We start from the raw sequence: 26,352 nt of genomic DNA, 5'->3' as shown, positions 1-26,352 counted from the left end.
TTTTTGTTAATGTATTTTGTAAGGTAGTTTCGAAAATTATTTTCGCGCGCAAAGTGGCGCTGATGTCGGCCAACACGATGATGTGCGTCGTATTTTGTTGTAACGGTCGTTTATCTATTGACATTAAGAAAAATGATAAAAATAATGTATAAATTAATCTAACAAAAAATAATTAGAATTATTTTTATTGTCTGTCATTATATTTATATTGTGCATCTATTTATTTTCAATCATGTCTCAAGTAAGTTCAGTTTTTTAAAATAATTTTTTGAGCATTTTTGAGGTTTATTGAACATAATTTTAACAACTTTATTAATTAATATTTAATTAAATATCTATTTTTTGTAGGATATTCGATCATTTTTTAAATCATCTTCTATGTCCAAATCATTGAATGCTAAACCATCAAAGAAAACCAGCAAGCCAGCAATATCATCTGATGAAGATGAACCACGTGGACTTGGCAGTAATTCTTCATTAAAAATGAAAGAAAAAGTAAAAGAGACATTTTGAAAATTGTCTATTCTATTTTAATTTTGACAGCAGTGTTTAGAATAATCTTTGTGTTTATAGGTATCAAAAAAATCTAAGAAACATGTTCTGTCGGATTCAGAAGATGAAGAATTCAGCAAGAAATCAAAAACAACTAGCCAAAGTCCGGTAAAAAAGCAAACAAAAAATAAAGAATTAAAAGCTGTTTCTATTGATAACATGTTTGCTAAGATTCCAATTAAACGAACCAAAGTTGTTGATACTTCTGCGGATACATCAATAAAAGAAGCGGAATTTCATGATGATGATGAATTCGAAGATACACTTAAACAAATAAATATAGATAAAATAGATTCGATATTTGCAAAGAATGATGAAAAGAAGACAAACGGAAAAAGAAAGCAGATAAATGAGGATGAAGAAACACCGCCAAAAAAGATCAAACTTAGTAAAGACGAAAAAGAAAAATCACCCAAAAAAGCGAAAGAAAAAGCATCTAAAATTTCTGAAGAAAGCTATAAGGTAGTTGTTGAAAAGAAAAAACCCAAAGAAAAGAAAGAAGAAGAAAAAGAAATTGATCCGTATGAAGAAAATATTGTAAAAAAGAAACAACATGCAGCGAATTATCAAAAATATTTACATCGAGGCGGGGCGAGAAATCCTGGATCTAAAGAGATTCCAGAAGGAGCTCCTAACTGTCTTGCTGGTCTAAGTTTTGTTATTACTGGTGTATTGGAATCTCTTGAGAGAGAACAAGCTGATGAGCTGATCAAGCAATACGGTGGTCGTGTAGTAGCAGCAGTTTCTAAAAAAACATCCTATTTGATTGTTGGAGATGAAGCTGGGACATCGAAATTGACAAAAGCAGATTCTCTAGGTATTAAAAAAATAACTGAAGATGACTTATTAGACTTAATTCGTACAAAACCTCAAGGTAAAGCTAGTGATGTAATTCCGACTAAAAATAAAAGGAACAAATCTCCTCGCGGTCAGCAAGATATGTCTCCTCCTACAACCAAAGTAAGCTCACCTGAAAAATCTCCGGTTAAAAAAGACAAAGATGAAACAAAAAAATGTTCGGAATCGCAAGTAAATTGTAAAACTGAATTATCAAGAAGTTTCGAGAAAAAATCTCCTCAAAAGAAAGAAAAACCAGTAATTTCTAAAACCCCCCCTCTTTCGAAACCTTCATCAAGCTTCGAAAAAAATGTATCTAGACTTGACAGTGGATTACCTCCTTCCCCTCCCATAGGAGAAGCTGAAGCTTTAGTAGAAAAATATCGACCTAAGACTATGAAGCAAATAATAGGCCAGCATACCGATAAAAGTTGTGCAAATAAATTGTACACATGGTTAATGAACTGGAATAAAAATCAACATGGAAAAGTTAAGCCAACCAGACCGTCCCCGTGGGCGAAAAATGATGATGGAGCATTTTTCAAAGCTGCTCTGATGTCTGGTCCACCAGGTGTTGGCAAAACTACAACGGCTCAGGTTGTTTGTAAGGAGTTAGGTTTCGATTTGGTGGAATTTAACGCCTCAGATACACGTAGTAAACGATTACTAAAGGAAGACGTATCAACTCTATTATCAAATACCAGTGTCAAAGGGTATTTTACTAGTGGTGGTCCATCAAAGACATCAACTAAACATGTTTTATTGATGGATGAGGTTGATGGAATGGCTGGAAATGAAGATCGTGGCGGACTACAGGAATTGATAAATTTAATAAAAGCCACAGATGTTCCAATAATTTGTATCTGCAATGATAGAAATAATCCTAAAATGAGGACTTTGGCTAATTATACTTTTGATCTACGATTCCAAAAACCTAAAATTGAGCAAATTAAAGGAGCTATGAAGTCATTATGCTGTAAAGAAAATATCAATATATCAACAGACAATCTTGAACGTCTAATTCAATCAACCAATTTCGATATTCGACAAGTTATAAATCATTTAGCCATGCTTAGAAGTGACTCAAGTCGTATAGAAGGAAACAATAACGAACGAATTAGTGAAAAAATTAATAAGGATTTAAAAATAGGACCTTGGGATGTTTGTAGGAAAGTGTTTAGTGCTGAAGAACACAAAACTATGTCTATACATGATAAGAGTGATCTTTTCTTCCACGATTATAACATTGCTAGTTTGTTTGTTCAAGAAAACTATCTATCTGTCGTGCCAAAAGCTCCCAGGTAATTATATTATTTATTTTATTGTTTACTAATTGTATGATATGATAGTAATGATTATTTTTCTTTGACAGGAGCGAATTATTATCTAGAGTAGCTGAAGCAGCAGAAAGTTTAGCTTTCGGTGATATTGTAGAAAATACCATTCGTAGAGGAGGTGGATGGTCATTACTACCGGTTCAAGCTGCATTCTCATCAGTAATACCAGGATCTGTGATGTCAGGATACATTACATCTCAAATTAATTTTCCTTCGTGGCTTGGACGTAATTCCAAACGCATGAAGTTTGATAGATTATTACAAGAAATTACTGTACATACTCGATTAGTAACTGGAGCAAGTAAAGAAGCAATTAATTTAGATTACCTCATTCCTTTGAGAGACTCTGTTGTGCGTCCTTTAATCAAATATGGTAATGAAGGAGTAGATGCTGCTGTAAATACCATGAATCACTACCATTTACTAAGGTATTTTTTCATTTATTCATCATCAAGTATTTATTCATACTATTATGATTAATTAATTTTTTTTGTTCTAAATGATATGCATGTTATTATTCCTTTTCACTCTCTACATGAATTACTTTCAAAACTATTGTCTCAAATTAATTTTTCAGAGATGATTTGGATGGACTTATTGAAACTTCTCTATGGCCCGGTCAAAAAGATCCATTGCAATTGATCGACTCCAAAACCAAAGCAGCATTTACGAGAGCTTATAATAAACATGCCATAACAGCTTTTGCAATAAGTGCAGGTTCAAAAAAGAAAAATACTCAAGCATCGCAAGATGAAGGATTCGGAGAAGATTTAGACAATGAAGGAGATGATGTAGAATCAGATAAAGATGAGGAAGATTTAGAAGTTGATCGTATGATTAAGGTAAATCTATGCAATTAATTAAGAGATTAAAGAATTCATAATAATACAACAAGATATTTATCGATGTAACATAATTACATGGAAATTTTTTATTTTTTGAAGGCGAAAAAACCAACTGAGAAAAAATCAGCAGCTGAGAAAAATACTGCATCGACAAGCAAAGAAACAAGTAGAGGCCGTGGGAAGTCAGCTACAAAACGCGGTCGAGGACGCGGAAAATAATGGAAACTAATTTTTAAGAGTATGTTTTATATTTAATGGAATGAAATATGTTTTAATATTTTTTTAAAAAATATTAAAACCTTGAATGTCTTATATTTTCACATACCATCGGTGAAAAAAAATAAAACAAAGTATTACAAATTTATAAAAACTAATTTTCAATTATAATTTATTTGTATATTTGTCAATGGTTTGTTTTGTTGTAAAATTTATTTTCAATTTTCTGATACTATATCAAAAAAATTGCTTATTGTTTTAGTGTTTTCCTGTGCAGCCTGAAACAGAAATGAATTTAATTAATTATATAAATGAAGAATAGAAATTAGTCATAAAATTATGGATGTCTGCTAAATTATTTTAAATTTTCTCAAATCATTACTTTTGTTACTGCTTTTCCATCCAATGAATTCATTATTTTTAGCATTTTCTTTTTGAAGCCAATCAATAAGAGGCTTGAAATATTCCATAAGACCACTTGCATCCATTTTTCTTTGGCCAGTAATTTTTTCCATCGCATCTTGCCAAGGTTTAGACGATCCAAGCTCCAACATCGCTCTGCAAAAAAAAAATTTATATAAGTTCTATTGAATCACCTATTACCAACAAAGTGTTTAAGTAGGTATATCTTACTGGAACAATTTTCCTGCTTTCTTGTTATTATAAATGTTACACTGACTTAAAGGTTTTAAATCTGGATGGTCTGGATTATACTCTTCAGCTTCTATACAAAGAGATTTATGGAATTGAAATTGAACAATGAAGCTAACGAAGTATCTAATGTATTCAACATTGGCGATAATATGATATTTCGCGCCAGGATCAAAATCATCTTCAGAACGTGGTACTGGAGGAACAATCCCTTGGAATTCTTCAGCAAGAGCCCACCAATAACAGTTGTATGAATCAGGACGGATTTCTCCTTGGAAAACTCCCCATCGCCATTTATCCATCATGTAGGCGAATGGCAAAAATACTATTTTATCAAGACCTTTGAAATATAAATGATTAAGAATAGCTTCATCACTAGTAGAAGGACTGTCAAGTAAATTAATTTCATGAAGATGCTCAGGTGTTGATGCACTCAACGCAATTGTATCTCCAACGGCTTCATGGAATCCAGGATTAGCACCTTCTTTGTAAACGGTTGGCTGGTTTTTATATTGAAGAAAATATTGAATATGACCCATTTCATGGTGAGCAGTCAAGAGATCTTCCATGTTAATACGTGTACATTGCTTTATTCTAAAATCTTTGCCATCATAGAAGTCCCAAGCACTTGCATGGCATACTAATTCTACATCCTTGGGCTTCTCAAGGATTGAATTTGCCCAGAAAGTATCGGGCATTGGACTCAAGTCAAGAGAGGTGAAGAAATCTTCAGCAACTCGGAAAATTTTTGTTGCATTGTATCCTGAATAAACCAACATTAATTAATTAATGTTCGAATTATAATGAAATGAATTATTCTACCTTGTTCAACCATCGCATCTGTGACATCAGGTAATTTGGTATCAGGATATGGAGTAGTGAATTCTGCAATATTACTCCAAGTTTGTGCCCACATGTTACCAAGTAAATGAGCAGGAATAGGTCCATCTTTGGAAACTACTTCTTCTCCATATTTAAGACGGAGTTGATGACGGACATAAGAATGAATTTGAAGGTATAATGGCTTAATTTGTTGCCATAGAGATTCTTAAAAATGATATTAGAAAAATTGTTAATTTGAATTAATTTCATTGCTGGCATGATTTAATAAATAAATAATAATCTACCTATTTGATCAGTAAAATCATCGGCTTCGTAATCTTTCATCCAAAAAGCAGCCATGTCACTGTAGTTATTCAATTTAGCAATTTCATTACTTAACTCGACATATTTTATAAAGTCTTTTTTTACTTTTTTTCCAGATACATCTCTCCAAGATTTCCAGATGTATTTCAGTTCATCGGGATTTCTGCTATTGATCATAATTTCAGTGAGTTCAGGTTCAAGAGAAAGACTGCAGTTGTTTTTATTTTTTTCGGTGTAGTTGCAGACTTTAGCAGTTGAGTAAGTACTTTGCATTCTACTCACTACTTCATCATATTCGGTATATTTCTGCGAATTAAAATTTGAAAACATAAGAATCTAGCTAATCTATTTGCGAAAATGATTTTTACACAATCATTGTTGCATCATTATTCTTCAATGTAATTAAGCAAGTGGTTTTAATAAATATTATTATAAAAATAATTATACTTCTGGCGATAAAGCAGCAGATCCGGGGGTAGATAACTTTTTAAATTGTCTCTGAATATCATAATCATTGATGCTCTGCCAAGGAAATGCAATAACTTCCTTGTACATTGATCGAATGTAATCTGCTGTTTGAGCAGACACGTTCAGCTGAACTGCGAGGTTTGCATCAGTAAGATTCGAAGCATAATTCCAACTTGCTATTGATAATTTATAATTCCACTGTCCATATTCAATGTTAATTCTACTCAAAAGAGCCTTGGCGCGTGCTAAAAGATCGTCGGCCGCTGCTTCATTTTGTTCACCAAAGCAGAATGGTGTTATAATCAAGGCTAACAATAAAACGGGACACGAACTGTAAATCAATAAAAATATTTACCTTTACGGTTTAATGATAAAATATTCATTATTTTTATAAATTGATAATGTAGTATTGAATGAGTTTAATATTTCATGTTTTAATTTTTTTTTGAAAAAGTTTTATTTTAGTTCTTATCAAACATTCTTTCATTTTTACTACAAACTTATCTCGATACTTTTTCTGCATAGAATAGCATAAAATTGTTCACGCGTGAAATTTAATGTTCATTTAGAAAATGTTAGTTTTTTTATAATACTGAATTAATATTGGAAAAATTTGATTACGATTAAATATAAATGAAATCATAATAAAGTTTTTAGTCCTCATATCAATAATCTTTTGCAAAGTAAATAGCAATCTTTTGAATATCGAAAGCACTTTTATGTTGTCGATAATCTTCATTTGATTATTCTAAGCACTCAATAAAATGTTTGAATTATAAATTGAAAAAATCAATAGTATAAAATGATTAAACGTAATTAATATTGAAGATTTGGACTAGAAAAATTGAATATTGTGATGACTGAATTTCTGTATAAGTGAAATGATAGGATGTAGCATACTTCACTGAAACTATTCAACATAATATATTACATTGCAACAATTTGTTGCTTGATGTAAAGAAACATCATAATGATCATGCTCCACATCCAATCAAGGAAGTGACAGACTGATTATTTTATTAATTGATGAATCTATTATTATTAGCATTAGGTGATTGATGTGTACTTACGTCAATAACATTTTGATAATTCGTATCCTACACAAGCAATCCAGTTGAACTGATGTTTGCTAACGTTGAGCTCGGACTTATACCTTCACTTAATATCCCCTCTCTTAGTCTTCATTGTCGTGATTCCCGCTGAACCATGTAAATTGTAACAAATTGGAAAATTATCACGGAAATGATGTTGATATCAGTTTCAATGTCTGACAAATTATCCTAAAAAGTGATTAATCATTAATTACTATAAATGATGGTTTATTATGGTCAGTGAAAGAATTATTGCTATTTATTGCTAATTAAATTCATGTTAGCATTTTTATTAGCTAAGTAAATCAAGCTATCAACAAATTAATACCAAAATATCAATTTTTATTAGCATAAATATCATCTAGTAAAAATTCTTTCTGATAGAACTAAAATGTTGATGATTTCTCAATTTTTTTGAAATGAAAATTGTTTTTGTCATTTGGAAACTGTCTTTAGGTATACAGCTTTAGAGCTATAGAATGTAAACATTGCACAATCATTTAAAGAAAATGGTTTTTCTTTGAAAATACCTGGAGAAAACCGGTTGGTTAGTTACTTGCACAGTCAAAAAATTTCTTAAATTACGAGAGAACCGGTTGGATCATCCTGTTTATTAACCTCTCTGTTTTAAATATTTTCTTTTTTTGGAAATAATATTTTTTTTGTTTTTATTCATGAATTGTAATCAATTGTTTATTATGGAATTTGGATTTTTTTTTATCTTTTATTGACGGATATCAATACTTGAAAGTCAATCTGCGCATATTTTATTGAACATTGATGCTTTCAGCTTATCAACGGTTTTTTTTATTAATTAAAATGATGAGATTAGATGAAATATCTTGATATCTTTATTTACTTCTATCAGTTTTGATTTTATTTCTAACATCATGAGTTGAAGTATAAGCATCTAATCTGCAGTTATGCGGTAGAAATATCTTTCTCTCTCTACTGTTTAAAATTATCCAATCGTCAAGACTTATTGAGTTTTAAGTTGTTATTTACTGATTTTCATCCAAGTATTATTTATAATAATTAAACTTGAACAGTTTGTAAAAATTTGTTTTATGAGCAAGTTTTCCTTACATATTTTTTATGTCATTCTTATCTTAGCTTCAGCATTCAAAATATATTGAAATAAAAATATTACTCAGCATAATTTTATATGGTTATTTTATTGGAAGTTATAAAATTCTTTTATTGTTCAAACAGACTTGACTCTATTGTTTAACGTTTTCTGAAAAATACGATTACTTAATTCATGAAGAAAATTATTCTATTGTCAGATAAGCATATTTCACATCATATAGAAAAATTGGATTTATTTTTAAACATAAATGATCATTATTTAGTTTATTCAATCACCATTATTTAATTAAAATATTGATGAACACTTTTTATTATTATTATTCATCTAAAATGTTTTTGTCTTGCTGAAGAAGCAAATGAAAAAATAAAAATTATTATCACAGCACATGACCTGCTACAACGTCAAGAGAATATGTTAAAATGTGATTGTTTAAATAACTGTCGGGAAAGATTTTTTTAAAATTCAGGTGCTGAGTTGTAGGATATAAAAAGAAAATGAAATGGTGAAATATTTATAAAAGATAGTAAAAATAATAAGAGTGAAGTAAGAAGAAAGAAAGGAAAACATTTTTTCTAAATATGAAAAATCTACGGGAATCTGCACAATTTTGGATAAAAGAAGTGGAAAGAGAGGTTGAAGAAGAATCTAAAAACAGGGGCGTCCAAACACGGTATGAGAGATTCTAACGATGCTGCTGTTCTCGTCGTCTGAATGCACTCATATTTTTGAGCTTTTTGCGCGAGCGAGCGTGGGTAGAAAAGCGTGGGCAGATTAGTTGGCCACCCCTGGAAACTCTTCGTGTCCATCTTCGGTAACGGCTGCACGAGAGCACGCAAGTTATATCAGCTCGTGTCTGCACTTCCAGAGCTCAGCCGCTTTTCAGCCGCGTATTCATTCACAACTTACCCTTCACGGTTAGTACTCTCTTGGTGTCTAAAATAGTATTATTTATTCAACTTTAAATTAGTTAAAATCGATAGAATACAATATTCAGTTTTTTAGATTTGAATATATAATTATACAAATTAACTATTATTTTCATCACAATACAAAAATTTGTAAGTGAGATTAGAAGATGAATAGTGATAATATTAGGAAAAGTGGATAGTGATGAATAAAAAATTATTTAAGTGATATAAGAAACAAAAAGTGAAATAAATTTTTAATTATTTTAGAACATAAAGTAGTTTAGAATAAGTTATAAACTAAACGCGTTAGAAATTGGAGGCAGTATAAAAAATTTTCAATTATTAAATTAATTTTCGTTATTGCAGAAGTATTAATAAAGCACCAAAATGTGTGACGACGACGTAGCAGCTCTTGTTGTAGACAATGGATCTGGTATGTGCAAAGCTGGCTTTGCTGGAGATGATGCACCCCGTGCCGTCTTCCCCAGCATTGTTGGACGTCCCCGCCATCAAGTAAGTTAAATTAAACAAATAATTACGATTATTTATTATCGCATTCGATCAAATTAATTCAATTTTCATTTTATCAAATAGGGTGTGATGGTCGGTATGGGACAAAAAGACTCATACGTTGGAGATGAAGCTCAAAGCAAGAGAGGTATTCTCACCTTGAAATACCCCATCGAGCACGGTATCATCACCAACTGGGATGACATGGAAAAAATCTGGCACCACACCTTCTACAATGAACTCCGAGTTGCTCCAGAAGAGCACCCAGTCCTTCTCACTGAAGCTCCACTCAACCCAAAAGCTAACCGAGAGAAGATGACCCAAATCATGTTCGAAACCTTCAACAGCCCAGCCATGTACGTCGCCATCCAAGCTGTACTCTCATTGTACGCTTCTGGACGTACCACCGGTATTGTCTTGGACTCTGGAGATGGTGTCTCACACACTGTACCCATCTATGAAGGTTATGCCTTACCTCATGCCATCCTCCGTTTGGACTTGGCCGGTCGTGACTTGACCGACTACCTCATGAAAATCCTTACCGAGAGAGGATACTCATTCACAACCACCGCTGAGCGAGAAATTGTCCGTGACATCAAGGAAAAACTCTGTTATGTCGCTTTGGACTTCGAACAAGAAATGGCCACCGCCGCTGCCTCAACCTCCCTCGAGAAGAGCTATGAACTTCCCGACGGACAAGTCATCACCATCGGTAACGAGAGGTTCCGTTGTCCAGAAGCCCTCTTCCAACCTTCCTTCTTGGGTATGGAATCCTGTGGTATCCACGAAACTGTCTACAACTCCATCATGAAGTGTGACGTCGATATCCGTAAGGACTTGTACGCCAACAACGTACTTTCTGGTGGTACTACCATGTACCCTGGTATTGCTGACCGTATGCAGAAAGAAATTACTGCCCTCGCTCCATCAACCATCAAAATCAAGATCATCGCTCCACCTGAAAGGAAATACTCCGTATGGATCGGAGGATCCATCCTTGCCTCTCTCTCCACCTTCCAACAGATGTGGATCTCCAAACAGGAATACGATGAATCCGGCCCTGGCATCGTCCACCGTAAATGCTTCTAAATGTAACATTCTATCCTCATTATCGGGCCTGACAATAATACAAACATTTCCTGCAATTCTGTCAATGCCCAATTGCATACTTAATTTACTCGTTCAATGTCAACGACTCTTTTTTAACATCACGTACGTCCATAAAAATATCATTCAATCGTCATTGTATTTCTTTTTGTTCTCATCTACTCATGACTTTACTATGCAAAACACGCTCTCATGAGCATTGGCTTGTAACAAGGAAAAATGATATCAAGAAATATTGGAGGATAAACATACGTGAGCATAGATGTTATTAGAAAATGCAGAGAAGTTCTTCGCTTACAGCGCGTTACCAAATTCAGTCATTTTTTGTTCGAGCACCTTTGGATCTTTTTCTAATGCTAAAAAATTAAAAGAAGATGGCTGCGTGATACAGCAACAGGTATCTAGGAGCCCAATTCACATATGATATAATCGACATGGCTATCCTGGGACCAGGAAGAGAAGACAGATTAACATTCCGATGGTGCACGTTCGAGTCGTGTCGCTTTTTGGCAACGCGACGCTTTCTTCCTGTAATGCGAAGCTCTTTCATCTATTTTGCATTATGAAAAGCAAATTTTTGGAATACATTTCTCGACCAATAGTTCCTTTTTCATTGTAAACTTTACCAAAGCTAAGCCATTGATATTTATGTCTACAATCTTATAATTATTTATTTTGTAAATATTATATAATACATTATTATTCTTATATAATGTCATTTTATTTATCCATCTGAATATACAAAAATATAGAAATTTTAAAAATAATTATAATAGCTAAAAAATTATTTCAAGAATTCCTAGTTAATTTCCTAGTCTTTCCTAATCAACATTCTTCCCAAACTTTTTTAGCTTTTAGTTTTTCAAGATAAAAATAAAAATATATTTATTATGATTCCCTATAGTTTTTTTTAATATTTTTAGAAAGAGTACATGATTCCTTTCTTTAAAAAACTTCATTTAAATCTATCAATGCTGACGAGATGTTCTAATTTTAGTTAGGAGTGGTTCATATTTCTGGAAACGATTTTAGCATTTTCCTTCATTATAAATGGAAATGTACAGACTAATAATTATTTACTAGTTACAATAACAATTAAATGTACAGAGCATAAAAAATAAAATTATCATGATGTAATTGAACTGTTCGTTTGTCAACAAAATGAATTTAATTAATTGCTTCATGTCTTCAAACTATATTCAGCTGGCGAGGAAGAGAGTAGGGATGGTTTCTGAGAGCACAGCGAATATGACTTCGTATGGAGAGATCTGACAGGCTGTTGAAGAGGCGCGATTTAAAATAACTACTATGTTGTGACGTCTACCTACCTGTCCGACCTTGCACTGATGTTTACAGATCGCCACGAGGATTCTGATCTTCTTGAAGTGCAACAAGTTTTGATTTATGTTGTTTTAAATTCAATTAATAAACCAATGACAACCACGTTATATTATCTAGAAATTAGAATTAACTATTTCTGATTGATTCAATAAAGTTCTAATCATTGATTATATAACGTTTTGGCTTTATCATTCAAACAAATCTTTAATTAGGTACTCACCTTGTTTCATAATGGAATTACTACATAAATGACCAGCGTCTAATCAGTGATGATTGATTTATTGGTCCCAGATAAAATATGAGCTATGCTATTCCATCATTGCATCAATTATTTTATAAATATTTTTATGAATTTAATCAAACTGTAGCTGCATATTTGCTTTGGGAGAGAGAACTATTTTTAAAAACTACTCTGAAGAGCAAAGTTGTTTAAAGCTAACGAAACTATTTAACAAAAAAATTTTTATTGATATGATTTCTTAGATTTTTAACATTTTTCTTTGTTTTAAAATTTATTTTTCCAAGGTTGATTTCAATATTAACAAAAGTCAACTGCTATTACTGTGTGATTAAGGAAGTTTTCTTATAGGGTTTTAGGAAACGTGAGATTTTAAATAGACATACATTCTAAGCAACACTTTAGCTATTTTGAATCTATTTTTTTTTTTTTTTTGAATGAAGCAATACTTGTCTCTCATAATAATGTATTATTAAACAAACGCAAATTTTCTATATTAAAATAAAATTTAAATAAACTTTTTGAAAATTCAACAAATCCATTTCATCACAATAATTTATTCAGAAATATTTTATAATTTTAAAAATAAATGAAAGATTATTTCATTGTTTTCTTTTAGTTTCTTTTTATTATTAAAAGTAGTTCTTCGTAAAAGAAGTCGTTCTTTGATTATAAATATCGATTAGGGAGAAGCTGGAAAATTTAGAAAGTGTGCTACCCTGATAACACTTATAGTCCAAAATATTTTTAAAATATTTTAGGCCACCCAGAAATATGGAACAATTATTTTTATTCATGCTTTTTTGAGAAGTTGAAAAATACTGAACCAATTATTTCTTTCAGAAGAATTAAACAAATAATATTTATTGAACATATTATTTAAATAATTAATTAGTATTTTATTTAATATTGTCATGCTAACTTTATAAATATTGAACAAAGCAAATATATCTCCTCTCATCATTTTCATCATGAAAGTTTGAATTTTCCTAAAAACTTTGGAATTAATAAAACTCAAGTCCTGTAAAAAGTCATCTCCAATTAAAATATCTAAATAATTCAGAGAAAAGTTGGAAATAGACTAGCTGGAAGGGTTTAAGGAGAGAATGATAAATAAAGAAAGTATCAAAGAAAGTGTTTTACGGGTCAAAGAATCAAGTAGCGAATCCAGTTTTGGAGCATAAGGTCGCCTAGTTCGGAGAGCGTCGCGATGCTCCGAGACGCACGCCTTTTTCGTGCCTGTCGAGTAAAACCTGATGTACGGAAATGCGGGGGCGTCTGGACGAGAGCATATATTGGACGTCGCGACGCTCCTCAGCACAGACGCCATCACATTCTGTCCCGTGCACGGTACGTACTTCTGGAAATATTATTTCTTGGAAATTTGATTCTTCTACTTGAGTTCAGACTTCGGGTACTCTCTTCAAGTGATTACTTTACTTCGTTACGTGCTTTTGTATCAAAATTATTCAATCTCGGTTGTGATTCAGTTCAGTGATTATTAATTGGAGTAATAAGAAGTAAATAAAATTCATTTTTTGCAGATTAAAATAAGAATTTAAAATTAAAAAAGAAAATTTATTTGAATAATTTGAATTAATTAAAAATCTTTAGATGCATTGGAATGTTTCGTATCGTTAAGTCTTTCATCATCTTCCGGGATAGCAGTAAAGATGAGAGTTATTATTATAAGTGTGGTTAATTTTGATAAATTGATGAAAATGAGTAGAGAGGAGTTTGAGTCATTCACGGGTCTTTGGCCGGATTTGAAATTCTTGGTCGTTTTGTCGAAAGCATAATTTTGGCACGCGTAACCAATTATGTTCACTATTGCTGAGTTTCGTGATCTCTAGTGCTTGCGGCGGCGTCAGGGGTTCATAATCTGCTGCTTGAACTTATAGGGAGCGTCAGCGCGTCGTCTAAACATAGATCACGTTGATTCAAAATAGAATCACGCGCGTAGCAGCCACTCCTCACCATCGGCTGATCGGTTTATAGGCAACTAGGTCAATTCTTCCGTAGATCTGTAACAAATCAAAAAGAATATTGATAATATTTTAAAAAAATTAATAAGAAAATATATAAGGAATAAATTGTAAATCTAATGAAATTTTTTTTTTCATGCAACAGAATTTGACATAAAAATAAATCACAATGTGTGACGACGAAGTTGCAGCTCTTGTTGTAGACAATGGATCTGGTATGTGCAAAGCTGGCTTTGCTGGAGATGATGCACCCCGTGCTGTCTTCCCCAGCATTGTTGGACGTCCCCGCCATCAAGTAAGTTGAATTAAACAGATAATTACGATTATTTATTATCGCATTCGATCAAATTAATTCAATTTTCATTTTATCAAATAGGGTGTGATGGTCGGTATGGGACAAAAAGACTCATACGTTGGAGATGAAGCTCAAAGCAAGAGAGGTATTCTCACCTTGAAATACCCCATCGAGCACGGTATCATCACCAACTGGGATGATATGGAAAAAATCTGGCACCACACCTTCTACAATGAACTCCGAGTTGCTCCAGAAGAGCACCCAGTCCTTCTCACTGAAGCTCCACTCAACCCAAAAGCTAACCGAGAGAAGATGACCCAAATCATGTTCGAAACCTTCAACAGCCCAGCCATGTACGTCGCCATCCAAGCTGTACTCTCATTGTACGCTTCTGGACGTACCACCGGTATTGTCTTGGACTCTGGAGATGGTGTCTCACACACTGTACCCATCTATGAAGGTTATGCCTTACCTCATGCCATCCTCCGTTTGGACTTGGCCGGTCGTGACTTGACCGACTACCTCATGAAAATCCTTACCGAGAGAGGATACTCATTCACAACCACCGCTGAGCGAGAAATTGTCCGTGACATCAAGGAAAAACTCTGTTATGTCGCTTTGGACTTCGAACAAGAAATGGCCACCGCCGCTGCCTCAACCTCCCTCGAGAAGAGCTATGAACTTCCCGACGGACAAGTCATCACCATCGGTAACGAGAGGTTCCGTTGTCCAGAAGCCCTCTTCCAACCTTCCTTCTTGGGTATGGAATCCTGTGGTATCCACGAAACTGTCTACAACTCCATCATGAAGTGTGACGTCGATATCCGTAAGGACTTGTACGCCAACAACGTACTTTCTGGTGGTACCACCATGTACCCTGGTATTGCTGACCGTATGCAGAAAGAAATTACTGCCCTCGCTCCATCAACCATCAAAATCAAGATCATCGCTCCACCTGAAAGGAAATACTCCGTATGGATCGGAGGATCCATCCTTGCCTCTCTCTCCACCTTCCAACAGATGTGGATCTCCAAACAGGAATACGATGAATCCGGCCCTGGCATCGTCCACCGCAAGTGCTTCTAAGATGTTTCTTTTAAAACTTTTATCATTGATATTATTAAAATTATTTCTCAAACATCATATATTATCGTATCGCTTCGTCACTTTGTTCATGACGCTATTACTTTTTGTATTTAGCTAGTCCGGTGGCGATTGCTGTCATTTGAGCACAAATATCATCTTTTGTATATAAGTTAACATCTTATGCAATAAACTACCTTATATTCTTACAGCTGTTCAACCCACATGCTTTTATTTTGGTTTCCCAAAGTCATATTAGTTAGTAGATTTACTCATCAATATCTATAAATCAATTGTCTTAATTTCAAGATTTCAGCTATTAGAGTTACTATATGGAAGCATGCTATAAATTGACTCACCTATTAGCTTATTCATCAAGATATGTTTTGATCAAATTATTCATTCAGGAATTTCAACTTTCAGTTACATAATCAACAAGGTGCGTTTCTGTAATTCTTCCGCAGCTTCATCTAATTATACCAGCTTTTACTAAATTCTTGATCTTTGTTCAATAATTTTGTCAATTTCTAGTTCTGCATGCTCATTATTCTTTTCTCAAATGATCTCTTATGTCTAATTCTTACAGATGTCTTTATATGGTAATACACTATTCTATTACTATTTTTAATCTTTCTTTTTCTATTTTAATGCAATTTTTAATTATTTAATATTTTCTTCTACTCATTCCTTAATTTTTACAGAAACTAATTTTTATAAAAAATTATTAATTCAACTAAAAAAAATCTAATACCATTTCTCGAAAATTTTTTTCATTATTTCATTGTTAAAACTAATTACTCTTTCTCTGATTATTTCTTAGCTATTTAATTTCATTCAAAGCTGATTATGAACTGAAAGTTTTAATTAAGCAAAAAAAGGAATCATTTATTTTATATCATTTTGGATGTGATGAATATGGGAAGAAACAAAAAATAGTTTTATTAAAAAAGATAAGAATTTGTTGACTCAACCTGCACATGGTGAGTTAATATAGGATCATCTATTTTTTACTAATTCAATAATATACTTTCTTGGTCAAAAAAGCTTGTAATATATTGGATTGGAGTGCATAAGGGTCACACGAAATGCCATAAGTCGCATTTACCATGTGCTTTGGTCTTGTCCCTTCGTGGGGTGTCTCCACAGCGTCCAGATGTGTTGATGATGTGAGTCCATAGTACATATGCAGCCTCCTTGAAATGTCACGAAAAGTGAGGATGCTTAGCACAAATCGGAAATCCTCTAATCCTCTTCATTTCTATGCAAGAAACGTTTTCAATCTTCTATGGGAGTTGTTTAGTTATTTAAGTTAATTTAAGTATGTTCATGATTAAAATAGAAGAATAGTCTATAATTATTTTTATTAATCAATAGTCTGATCGAATTATTTTCTCATCGATATTAAAAATAATTAAGCATTAAAAATGATTTCGAATAATTATGAAATGAAAAACAACGATTGAGTTTTCACAACAATGGACAATCGATATGGTACTTGGGGTAGAAAACTAGAAAGTGAAGAAGAGTTGAACTCGACCAACGTGGGATCGACGTCTTTGAAGGGGGAGAAAGAGTTTGCTCTCCCTTGCAGAAGTTTGTGAGCATCGTTGATGAGATGGTGGGGTATCAAGCGCCTTATTTGGGTTCGGGGGGCGTCGCCGGACAAAGTGCCGACGACGAGCATCGTCGAACTCTCTTAGGGCGACTAAGGACTGCGTACGCCGACGAGTGGCGACGAAAGTGAAGCAGTAGATTTCCATGTAAGGGGCGGATCACTATTTTTGGCTCAGACCGATATGGATAAAGGGACCCCACACTGCCTCTAGTCCGCCACTCGCTGCTCGGTCCTATACAAGACGAACGCCTTCAGCGCGTCGACGATCATTTAATTTTGCTCACGGTACTTATTGAAAGGTTTCTTTGTTTTAATATTTTGCTATTGATATTTTATTCCAATTGATCACGTGGAAAGTTTGAAATTATGTGAATAAATTTGATTTACATTGAGAACAAAGTTTCGTGGAATTTACGTTTCCTGTGATAATTGGAATTAAATTGAGAAAAAAAATTCAGTGATTCTATAGTCGAAGAGTGAATCATTCTTATTTAGTGGATAGTGGCCAGGATTATATTTGTGATAAGACTAATTTGGAATTTTTTTCGCAGAACGTTATAATAAAAACCAATCAAGATGTGTGATGATGATGTTGCGGCGCTTGTCGTGGACAATGGGTCCGGTATGTGCAAAGCTGGCTTTGCTGGAGATGATGCACCCCGTGCCGTCTTCCCCAGCATTGTTGGACGTCCCCGCCATCAAGTAAGTTAAATAAAACAAATAACTACGATTATTTATTATCGCATTCGATCAAACTAATTCAATTTTTATTTTTATCAAATAGGGTGTGATGGTCGGTATGGGACAAAAAGACTCATACGTTGGAGATGAAGCTCAAAGCAAGAGAGGTATTCTCACCTTGAAATACCCCATCGAGCACGGTATCATCACCAACTGGGATGACATGGAAAAAATCTGGCATCACACCTTCTACAATGAACTCCGAGTTGCTCCAGAAGAGCACCCAGTCCTTCTCACTGAAGCTCCACTTAACCCAAAAGCTAACCGAGAGAAGATGACCCAAATCATGTTCGAAACCTTCAACAGCCCAGCCATGTACGTCGCCATCCAAGCCGTACTCTCATTGTACGCTTCTGGACGTACCACCGGTATTGTCTTGGACTCTGGAGATGGTGTCTCACACACTGTACCCATCTATGAAGGTTATGCCTTACCTCATGCCATCCTCCGTTTGGATTTGGCCGGTCGTGACTTGACCGACTACCTCATGAAGATCCTTACTGAGAGAGGATACTCATTCACAACCACCGCTGAGCGAGAAATTGTCCGTGACATCAAGGAAAAACTCTGTTATGTCGCTTTGGACTTCGAGCAAGAAATGGCCACCGCCGCTGCCTCAACCTCCCTCGAGAAGAGCTATGAACTTCCCGACGGACAAGTCATCACCATCGGTAACGAGAGGTTCCGTTGTCCAGAAGCCCTCTTCCAACCTTCCTTCTTGGGTATGGAATCCTGTGGTATCCACGAAACTGTCTACAACTCCATCATGAAGTGTGACGTCGATATCCGTAAGGACTTGTACGCCAACACCGTACTTTCTGGTGGTACCACCATGTACCCTGGTATTGCTGACCGTATGCAGAAAGAAATTACTGCCCTCGCTCCATCAACCATCAAAATTAAGATCATCGCTCCACCTGAAAGGAAATACTCCGTATGGATCGGAGGATCCATCCTTGCCTCTCTCTCCACCTTCCAACAGATGTGGATCTCCAAACAGGAATACGATGAATCCGGCCCTGGCATCGTCCACCGCAAATGTTTCTAAACTACCAACAATTAAAGCTTCACCGACTTCCGCCTCGCCTATTTTCCATCATAATACATTGTCATTTCGAAATCATCTATCAATCGTCCTACGATTGTACTACACATTCATCATTACTATTCTCTTATACAAATATTACTGAAGCAACTCAACGCGGGTGAAATATAACATCGTGAGAGGGGTAACAGAAACGAAACTAATGCGAAAAAAATATAAAATAAACATACAACTTAAAGTGCCTTTATTACACACATTTATCAGACTGTATTGTAATTTGTAGTTTATACAATATGATTATTTGTTAATAACATTAATTATTTATTATTTAGTCCTCACTATCATTAACTACTTATTATAATTTTCAAGTCATTCGAAAACTGTTGCTCCTAAATATTTCGTAATGTTTACAATCTTCTGAAACGATCCGAAAAATTGGAAAATAATCAAAAGTGTAAAATACCATCTACACTTGTCATCGTCGGCTCATATTGTTGTCCGGCATTCTACCACTCTTCTTATCATACCTTTATGACTCTTAATTATAATAAATCGTATTATATATAAAATGAACGAATTTTATTGTACTTTCTTCATGTCAAACTGATGTATTACCTTTTCTTTGTTCATCTCTATCAATGTATTCACGTACTTAGAATTTATTTTGCACGTGATTATAAATAGTTATATTTGTTCAAGTGCTTTCTATATATTTTTGACTGATCAAAGCTGTGAAAATATTTTTTAAAAATTGAGCAGATGCAGGAGTGTATTGGGTGATTATCGTTGCGGGAGTGGCACGTGCCTGCCACATGCCAAGAGTCTTCATAGTCTTACTTCTCTCGGGCGAAGAAGCCGGTAAATGCATGAGACAAATTAAGAAAAAGTAAAAATAGAGTTCAACCAGGCTAGCTCATCGCTGAGTAAATGAGGAAAAGAACGAGGAGAGCTACTCAAGCTGCTTTCAGATATCCCTAGCTGTGTCATGCCTTACAAGGCTTCTCTCATACTCTTTAAAACTCTCGTATTCTCATTATGCACTTGCTGCTAAAATTAACGAGAGAATAAACCTGCTCATTTCATCAACTATTTCATTTGTGCACTCTTGTCGATTATTTTCAATTCTTTCGCATTTTAACTGATATCAGTTGATTTCATTTTTATCTACTTTTGAAAGAATTTTATCAAAAAAATCAATGTAAGGTTTGATTATTTTATGTAAATTAGTGTTGCAATATATTTAGTGTATTAATGAATCTAAAATAAAATATTTAAAATCTATTCTTTTTAAACAATAACTTATTAATCATACCTGAACCAGTAGCTGATATGAAATAATTTATCAATAATTTTGATTTTGCAAATAAATATGAATGTTCATCAATGACAATGATTGTCTGAGCACAATGATCATAGGAATTTAAAAAATATTAATCATCTCAGCCAAATTCTTCTGTTAATTAATTTTTTCAGTAGAAATAGACTAAAAATAGAATTAAAAATAAACAAGTTCTAATGCGGTAATGCCCTCTCTATAAATTCAAATTTATTTATTTTTAAATAGAGAATCTTCATCCGGTAACAAAACATTTGAGTGTCGCCATCTGTTTCTCGAAACTCGAATTCAGTTTCGATTCGAGGAATTTTCCTGAGTCGGTTGAAAATGGCGTCGATAATTCTCAATGGCGTCGGAATTAGTCCATCTAGACGCCATATTTAATGGTTGTTGATTAGTTTTGGCGCGGAAATCTTCAGCTGATCATCGTGTTTTAGCATTCGTGTGTGAATTATGATTGAATAAATCTATAGTGATAAATAAGTGTATTAACTGTGTGAATAACTATTATGGAATCTACGGAAATTTTAGTGAATAGTAGTGATATAGTTGCAGGTAAGAAAATTGATAAAATTTGTAAAATAAATAACCAAATATTGATACGTAATTGTTTGTTTTTTTTTTACAGAATCAACAGGTGAGAAATTGATTAATAATCATATAATCAATACTGATTTACATATTCAAACTAAAACAAGTGATTCAGATAATTTCGTAATGTCGAATGTAAACAATCAGACAGTTGAAGTAAGTGGAGCAACAAGTGAGGCCATGAGTGTAGACTCCTCTTCTGATACAGAAAATCGAGGTGTAGAAAATATGGATAGAAATTTCCGTGATCAAAATAATGATAGTAGAAAAGATTCGGATGACCATGATGATGATAGGGACGTAAATAACTTAAATATAAAACGTAGAAGTAGGTTTAGAACTATCATTGACAGTGACTCTGAAGATGATCTCATAAAGAACTCGGTTTCTGAGATGCATGAGGATATTAGTAGTTCCAAAGTTAAAAAACGAATTAATAGTGACTCTGATAGTGATCATAATGAAGAAATAAACAACAGTAAAAATAGTGAAGATGTTGAAGATACTTCAACAAAGACTGAAAATCTAGAAAACCTTAATAACAATAAATCAAAAAAATTCAGTACTTTAATTGATTCTGATTCTGAAGATGAAAGTTATGCTAGTAATAAAATCGTTGATAAACAAATACCTGAAGAGGAATCTGAAGACGAAAGTAGTTCTAAAAAAAAATCTAAAAAAGATAAAGGAGAGAAACCAAAAAAGAAAACTGGATCTAAACGAGCAGCAAAAGATGAAGCAATGAAACAAATTCATAGTGAAACTCAACGATTGATTCGTGAATCTTCTGTATCATTACCATATCATAAAGCAAAACAAAGGACTTTAGAAGAATTTTTGAACAGGAAAAAAATTGTATTGGGTCTACCTAGAACTCTTACGTCGACTGCCAGGTTGAAAATGTCTGCTGCAATCGTGGATGAAGCATTGAAAGAAAAGAAAAAAGAAGCTGAACAATTTTTTAAATCTGATTCAGAGGATGAGAATTCTGATGGTGGTCTTCAGTTCAAAGATTCTCCAGAAAAATTGTCTTCCAATAATGAAACATGTAATGAAACAAAAGACCCTGGAACGAATATTCTTCAAGAAGATTTAAACGAAAAAGACATTCCAGATGCTAAAGCTGCTGCTTCTAGACGACTATTTGATGATGATAGTAACGTTGATTTACCTGAACTAAAGCCTACCACTGAAGAAACCGTGGAGATTGATAAAGATAGTAAGTTATTGTCTCCAGAAATCCAGAAATCTTCTGCTCTACTATTGAAATCTTTAACTACTATGAATGATGATCAAATATATGATTCCGAAAACAAAAATAAATCTGATGTTAATACAGATAAAAACGATTGTCATGAAAATTCACAAGAAGCCAAAGTTGTTACTAGTATTTTATCGTCTGACTCTAATAAATTAACGGATGAAGATGAGGAACTATTAAATGCCAAAATAATGACTGATGATGAGATTGAAAAATTGATTGAAGTAGAATCTAAAATGAACGAAGATTCATTATCCCACTCTTCAACACCTGAGCAAAGTAATAAAGAAAACGAAGATCCGGATGAAGTGGTCCTAGGTTCACCACTTCCTGATTATTGTAATTCTGAAAAGACAACTGAAGCTCCAAAAGCATCTGTGACAAATGTTAAAAAGAATTTATTATTAAACGTTCCTAATATTAAACCAAAATTACGAGGAGGTCCAGGAATGGTCATAGATTTGACTAATGAAGTCAAACCTAATAAAGAAGCTATAAATAGTTTAATGGATCGATTTTTAATAAAACATTCAGCCACTAATAAGCATGTCGAGAATGATCGTGACATTACTATTTTTCAAACCGAGACTACATCTGAGGGAATCAAAGTTGTTAAAGATGTTGTTCCTTATAAAGTTTCTACTAATGAGACTGAGGATCCAGAATTAAGCAAACCAGGAGCAAAATTAGTACGTTTGAAAGAAGATTTGAAGAAGAAAATGCTAAACAAAAGGAATGAAGAGTGGAAGTTGAAGGAACGACAATTTGTTGACGAAGAAGAAGAAGAAGAAGGAATTGATGACGATTATGAATTTGAAGAAAAACATTCAAAATTAGAAGATGCTGACGAAGATGCTGAAGAAAGTGAACCTGAAGAAGATGATATGCCTATTAAGGAAAATAAACGAAAATACTGTGAATTTGGAGATGATGAAGCTGAAGTTAGTGAAGAAGAAAATGTTGATTTGAGTGATGACGAGAATGAAGAAGATGATGAAGAAGAGGAAGATGAAGACAAAGCTAAAGAAGATGAAATTGAGGATGACGAAGATGACAGCAAAGAGGAAGCATCCAAAAAATTCAGTAGAATTGTTACAATCGATGATGAATCTAATTCTGATAATGAACAATCTAAGAATTCTGAAATTATAGAGTCCAAAAAGCCATTTGAACGAACAAAAACAGATGTTGATATTTTTGAAGATGAAGAAGATTTACCATCTTACCAACCAATTCGAAGTGATACAGAAATGAATAGTCAAATTTATAAGACTCCTTTCAATCCTAGTCATCCACAATCTTTGCAGTCACAGTGTAATCAATATTCATTCTTCAGTTCTAAGTCTTTGGGTATTGAGTCACCGGCGAAATCAATCCCAAGCCTAATGAATAGTTGGGATATCGATAGTACTCAAACGCAAACACATGAGTCAGACAAAAAATTATTCCAATCTCAAGATAAAAATATTACTGAAGAGGAGTTAATGGCTTTGTGTTCTGGGAATTTTACACAGTCAAATAATATCCAATCAAATAACTTTACTCCAAAATTGACTGGCTTAGTTGATTCTAAACCTGATGAACCTATTTCTGAGTCTCAACTTTTAGATATGTGCTCAGGAAAATTTCAAACTCAAGCTTCACAAAAGCAATGTATTGAAAATACTGATGAAACATCTCAAGATTTTAAATTAACATTTGATGAAAACTCACGTGATCATTCCGATAATATTTTAAAAGAAAAAGAAACTAAAACGACACCATGGCAGTCATTGCATATTGCTTCATCCTCAGAGGATGAGGACATTGAAAAAGGTAATGAAAAAATAAGTGCAAAGAAAGAGTTGAAGAAAAAGAAAAAAGTTAAGCAGCTGGTTCTGTCTGACGATGAGGAGGATGGAGATAAAGTTAATTCAAGTGATGAAGAAGATGAAGATATAGAGAGTGAGGATGAAGAAAAATTCATTGATTATGACTCTGAAGAAAATGAAGTAGTTGTCGTACCAAAGAAAGATATAAAAAAGGTGGCGGCTAATTTTCTTGAAGCTGAAGCTGAATTGAGTGAGAGCGAATGGGGATCAGAGGATGAAGATGAAAAAGGTCTTGATAAATTTGAATTAGAAGATGGAGATGATGAAGAAATCGATGAGGATCAAATGCGTGATCAGTTGGGAAAAATGCATGCAAGACAAATTTTAGATGACGATCAAAGAGACGTTAGGATGCTTAAAGAATTATTGTTTGAAGATGGAGATCTACATACTGATGGCTCAGGCCGTGAACGTAAATTTAAATGGAAAAACATTGATAGCTTATCTGAAGAGATTTTATTAAAGCCGATGGATGAAGATGATATTGACAATCCAATAGATCCAAATGAAATAGCAAATGAAATGGAATGGCGAAAATTCAGATTAGAACGTGAGAAATTTTTAGAAGAAAAAATTCGATCTGCTGATGATGACTTATTGTGTGAAGAGATGACATCAAGTGGAAGTTTATTCAAATTAGGAATGAAAGTTTTGAAGAAGAAAGGAAGTAATGCTGAGCAGAAAAGCGTGGAAATTACGTCAAGTAAAACAATCATTCCTAGAACAGTATCACAACTAATGAGCACTCCCGTTGGAGAAAAATCTAAATTATTGCATGTAAGGAAAAATTTTCACTTTAATTACTGTATTATTTTTATACTGTGTTATTAAATTGCTTGATAAACTAATAAGTTTTTTTTTTCTTTTAGAATGCTATGAAAAAAGGATCATTTTTAGCTCGAGGCGACGAAGCATTGGCACGACTTGCAGTGGTTGTAAAGCAAACTGATAATGTTATATTAAATACCAATCAGTCAAAGAATTTCTTGTTTGCTCATATAAGTCCATCAGTGAATGATGCAAGGGAGGACGAAAAGCAAGAAGAAACTGAAGATGATCAACAATCTGATAATAAGGTAAATAATTTTTTTGTTAAAAACAAACAAAAAATTTGTAATTTATGTGAAACATTTATCAATATTTTTATCTACATATTTTGAAATACTCATTACGTGAAACCTTTTATTAAACAATAATTTATGTAATTATAGACACGAAAACGTAAACCTCCAGGTGGTGGGACTCCAAGGACAACAAAGAAAGCGAAAACTGAAGGAAATCGATTAGGAAAAAAATTATTTTAAATATACATCCTCTTCAAGAGTGCATTATTGTTGAATTATTTAAACAATATTAGTCTGATGTAAATATTACAGAAAAATTAAATAATATTTTATAGATATATTTATAATCAAAAATAAACATTTTTTATAACTATTATTTTTTTTAAATCAGTGTTTAATTAATGAAATTTTAAAATAAACTATTTGTTTATGTTGTAGAATTTATCAATAGACCGACGTGTATAATTTATAAGAATTCGCTATCGTGTAATGATCACAATGCCTAGAATATTATATGGACGAGAAAGGGACAATAATGCCGAGTGTATTTAATGTAACTTTATCCAATAATGCACATCCTGGCCTAGGGCAGAGACGCGTGTTCCCTGCATTCGATCGACAAACACATTCAAGCCGGAGGTAGCTAAAGGTATTTGTAGTCCAACTCATGTATTCCAATTGATATATCATTTTACGTCGTTGTTATTCGAATGCTATTTGCAATATAATATTGCAATAATTATTGAACAATTAAAAATTAACATATAAATCGGAAAATGATTATTTTTATCTAGAGACAATTGTTCGGTTAATTTCTCTACATAAAAGTATTTATAAATCAATTTTTTTTTATCGCAACAGAATATTGAAAAAAAAAAAAAGAAACAAAATTTTTTTTCAACGTTCTTCTTTTATTTGGTAAATTTATTTAATAATTAACAAAGTGTAGGATGAACAAGTACATTGAATATAAACAAGTAATGAGTAGTAATGTATGCAATCAAAATGATCTACATAGTAGTTCGATGCATCAAGAGACTAGAATTCGTGATAGAAGCAAAGAGCTGAAGGATAGATGTGGTGGTTGTTGCATAAGCCGATTATAACATCACGGTAGTCAGCTTCGAA

At 33.2% G+C, this 26,352-nt stretch overlaps 6 protein-coding genes and 1 long non-coding RNA gene across 8 annotated transcripts in view; 5 read left to right on the top strand and 2 right to left on the bottom strand.

The window, feature by feature from the left end:
- The first annotated feature begins 88 nt into the window (after positions 1-88).
- On the top strand, positions 89-3,931 carry Gnf1 (germ line transcription factor 1). The gene is made up of 6 exons (XM_035085300.1): positions 89-241; positions 349-495; positions 574-2,690; positions 2,762-3,154; positions 3,304-3,568; positions 3,671-3,931. The coding sequence occupies exons 1-6, from the start codon at positions 233-235 to the stop codon at positions 3,788-3,790; spliced, it is 3,051 nt and encodes a 1,016-aa protein (XP_034941191.1). The 5' UTR covers positions 89-232; the 3' UTR covers positions 3,791-3,931.
- On the bottom strand, positions 3,932-7,280 carry LOC118068109 (angiotensin-converting enzyme-like). Its single transcript, XM_035085302.1, has 7 exons — positions 7,123-7,280; positions 6,032-6,383; positions 5,566-5,890; positions 5,261-5,485; positions 4,421-5,201; positions 4,170-4,345; positions 3,932-4,065 (listed from the first exon to the last, which is right to left on the bottom strand). Exons 1-7 carry the CDS (start codon positions 7,131-7,133, stop codon positions 4,046-4,048), a joined length of 1,890 nt encoding a protein of 629 aa, XP_034941193.1. The 5' UTR covers positions 7,134-7,280; the 3' UTR covers positions 3,932-4,045.
- A 1,710-nt stretch (positions 7,281-8,990) lies between these two features.
- Positions 8,991-10,805, top strand: LOC118068160 (actin, muscle-like). Its single transcript, XM_035085375.1, has 3 exons — positions 8,991-9,147; positions 9,508-9,654; positions 9,736-10,805. Exons 2-3 carry the CDS (start codon positions 9,529-9,531, stop codon positions 10,738-10,740), a joined length of 1,131 nt encoding a protein of 376 aa, XP_034941266.1. The 5' UTR covers positions 8,991-9,147; positions 9,508-9,528; the 3' UTR covers positions 10,741-10,805.
- A 2,137-nt stretch (positions 10,806-12,942) lies between these two features.
- Positions 12,943-17,255, bottom strand: LOC118068177 (uncharacterized). The gene is made up of 2 exons (XR_004690480.1): positions 16,806-17,255; positions 12,943-14,361 (listed from the first exon to the last, which is right to left on the bottom strand). It is a non-coding gene; the product is annotated as an uncharacterized lncRNA (long non-coding RNA).
- On the top strand, positions 13,609-15,762 carry LOC118068175 (actin, clone 205-like). Its single transcript, XM_035085394.1, has 3 exons — positions 13,609-13,687; positions 14,468-14,617; positions 14,699-15,762. Exons 2-3 carry the CDS (start codon positions 14,492-14,494, stop codon positions 15,701-15,703), a joined length of 1,131 nt encoding a protein of 376 aa, XP_034941285.1. The 5' UTR covers positions 13,609-13,687; positions 14,468-14,491; the 3' UTR covers positions 15,704-15,762.
- A 191-nt stretch (positions 17,256-17,446) lies between the features above and the next one.
- LOC118068174 (actin, muscle) lies at positions 17,447-19,244 on the top strand. The gene is made up of 3 exons (XM_035085393.1): positions 17,447-17,600; positions 17,867-18,017; positions 18,100-19,244. Exons 2-3 carry the CDS (start codon positions 17,892-17,894, stop codon positions 19,102-19,104), a joined length of 1,131 nt encoding a protein of 376 aa, XP_034941284.1. The 5' UTR covers positions 17,447-17,600; positions 17,867-17,891; the 3' UTR covers positions 19,105-19,244.
- Positions 19,245-20,850: 1,606 nt separating this feature from the next.
- LOC118068173 (claspin-like) overlaps positions 20,851-26,352 on the top strand; it is a 47,880-nt gene continuing 42,378 nt past the window's right edge. For both annotated transcript variants that reach the window (XM_035085392.1, XM_035085391.1), the window contains exons 1-5: positions 20,851-20,992; positions 21,066-24,937; positions 25,030-25,236; positions 25,372-25,523; positions 25,663-25,873. In XM_035085392.1, coding sequence (XP_034941283.1) covers positions 20,947-20,992; positions 21,066-24,937; positions 25,030-25,236; positions 25,372-25,464 — 4,218 coding nt within the window. In that variant the 5' untranslated portion in view covers positions 20,851-20,946 and the 3' untranslated portion in view covers positions 25,465-25,523; positions 25,663-25,873. The remainder of the gene's footprint in view (positions 20,993-21,065; positions 24,938-25,029; positions 25,237-25,371; positions 25,524-25,662; positions 25,874-26,352) is intronic.

Source organism: Chelonus insularis, unplaced genomic scaffold (genome assembly GCF_013357705.1).
Source record: "Chelonus insularis isolate UGA/USDA-ARS -01 unplaced genomic scaffold, ASM1335770v1 contig_399_pilon, whole genome shotgun sequence".
Lineage (NCBI taxonomy): Eukaryota > Metazoa > Arthropoda > Insecta > Hymenoptera > Braconidae > Chelonus > Chelonus insularis.
The sequence above is the reverse complement of the archived record's forward strand: the minus strand, read 5'-3'. Positions and strand labels throughout refer to the sequence as shown.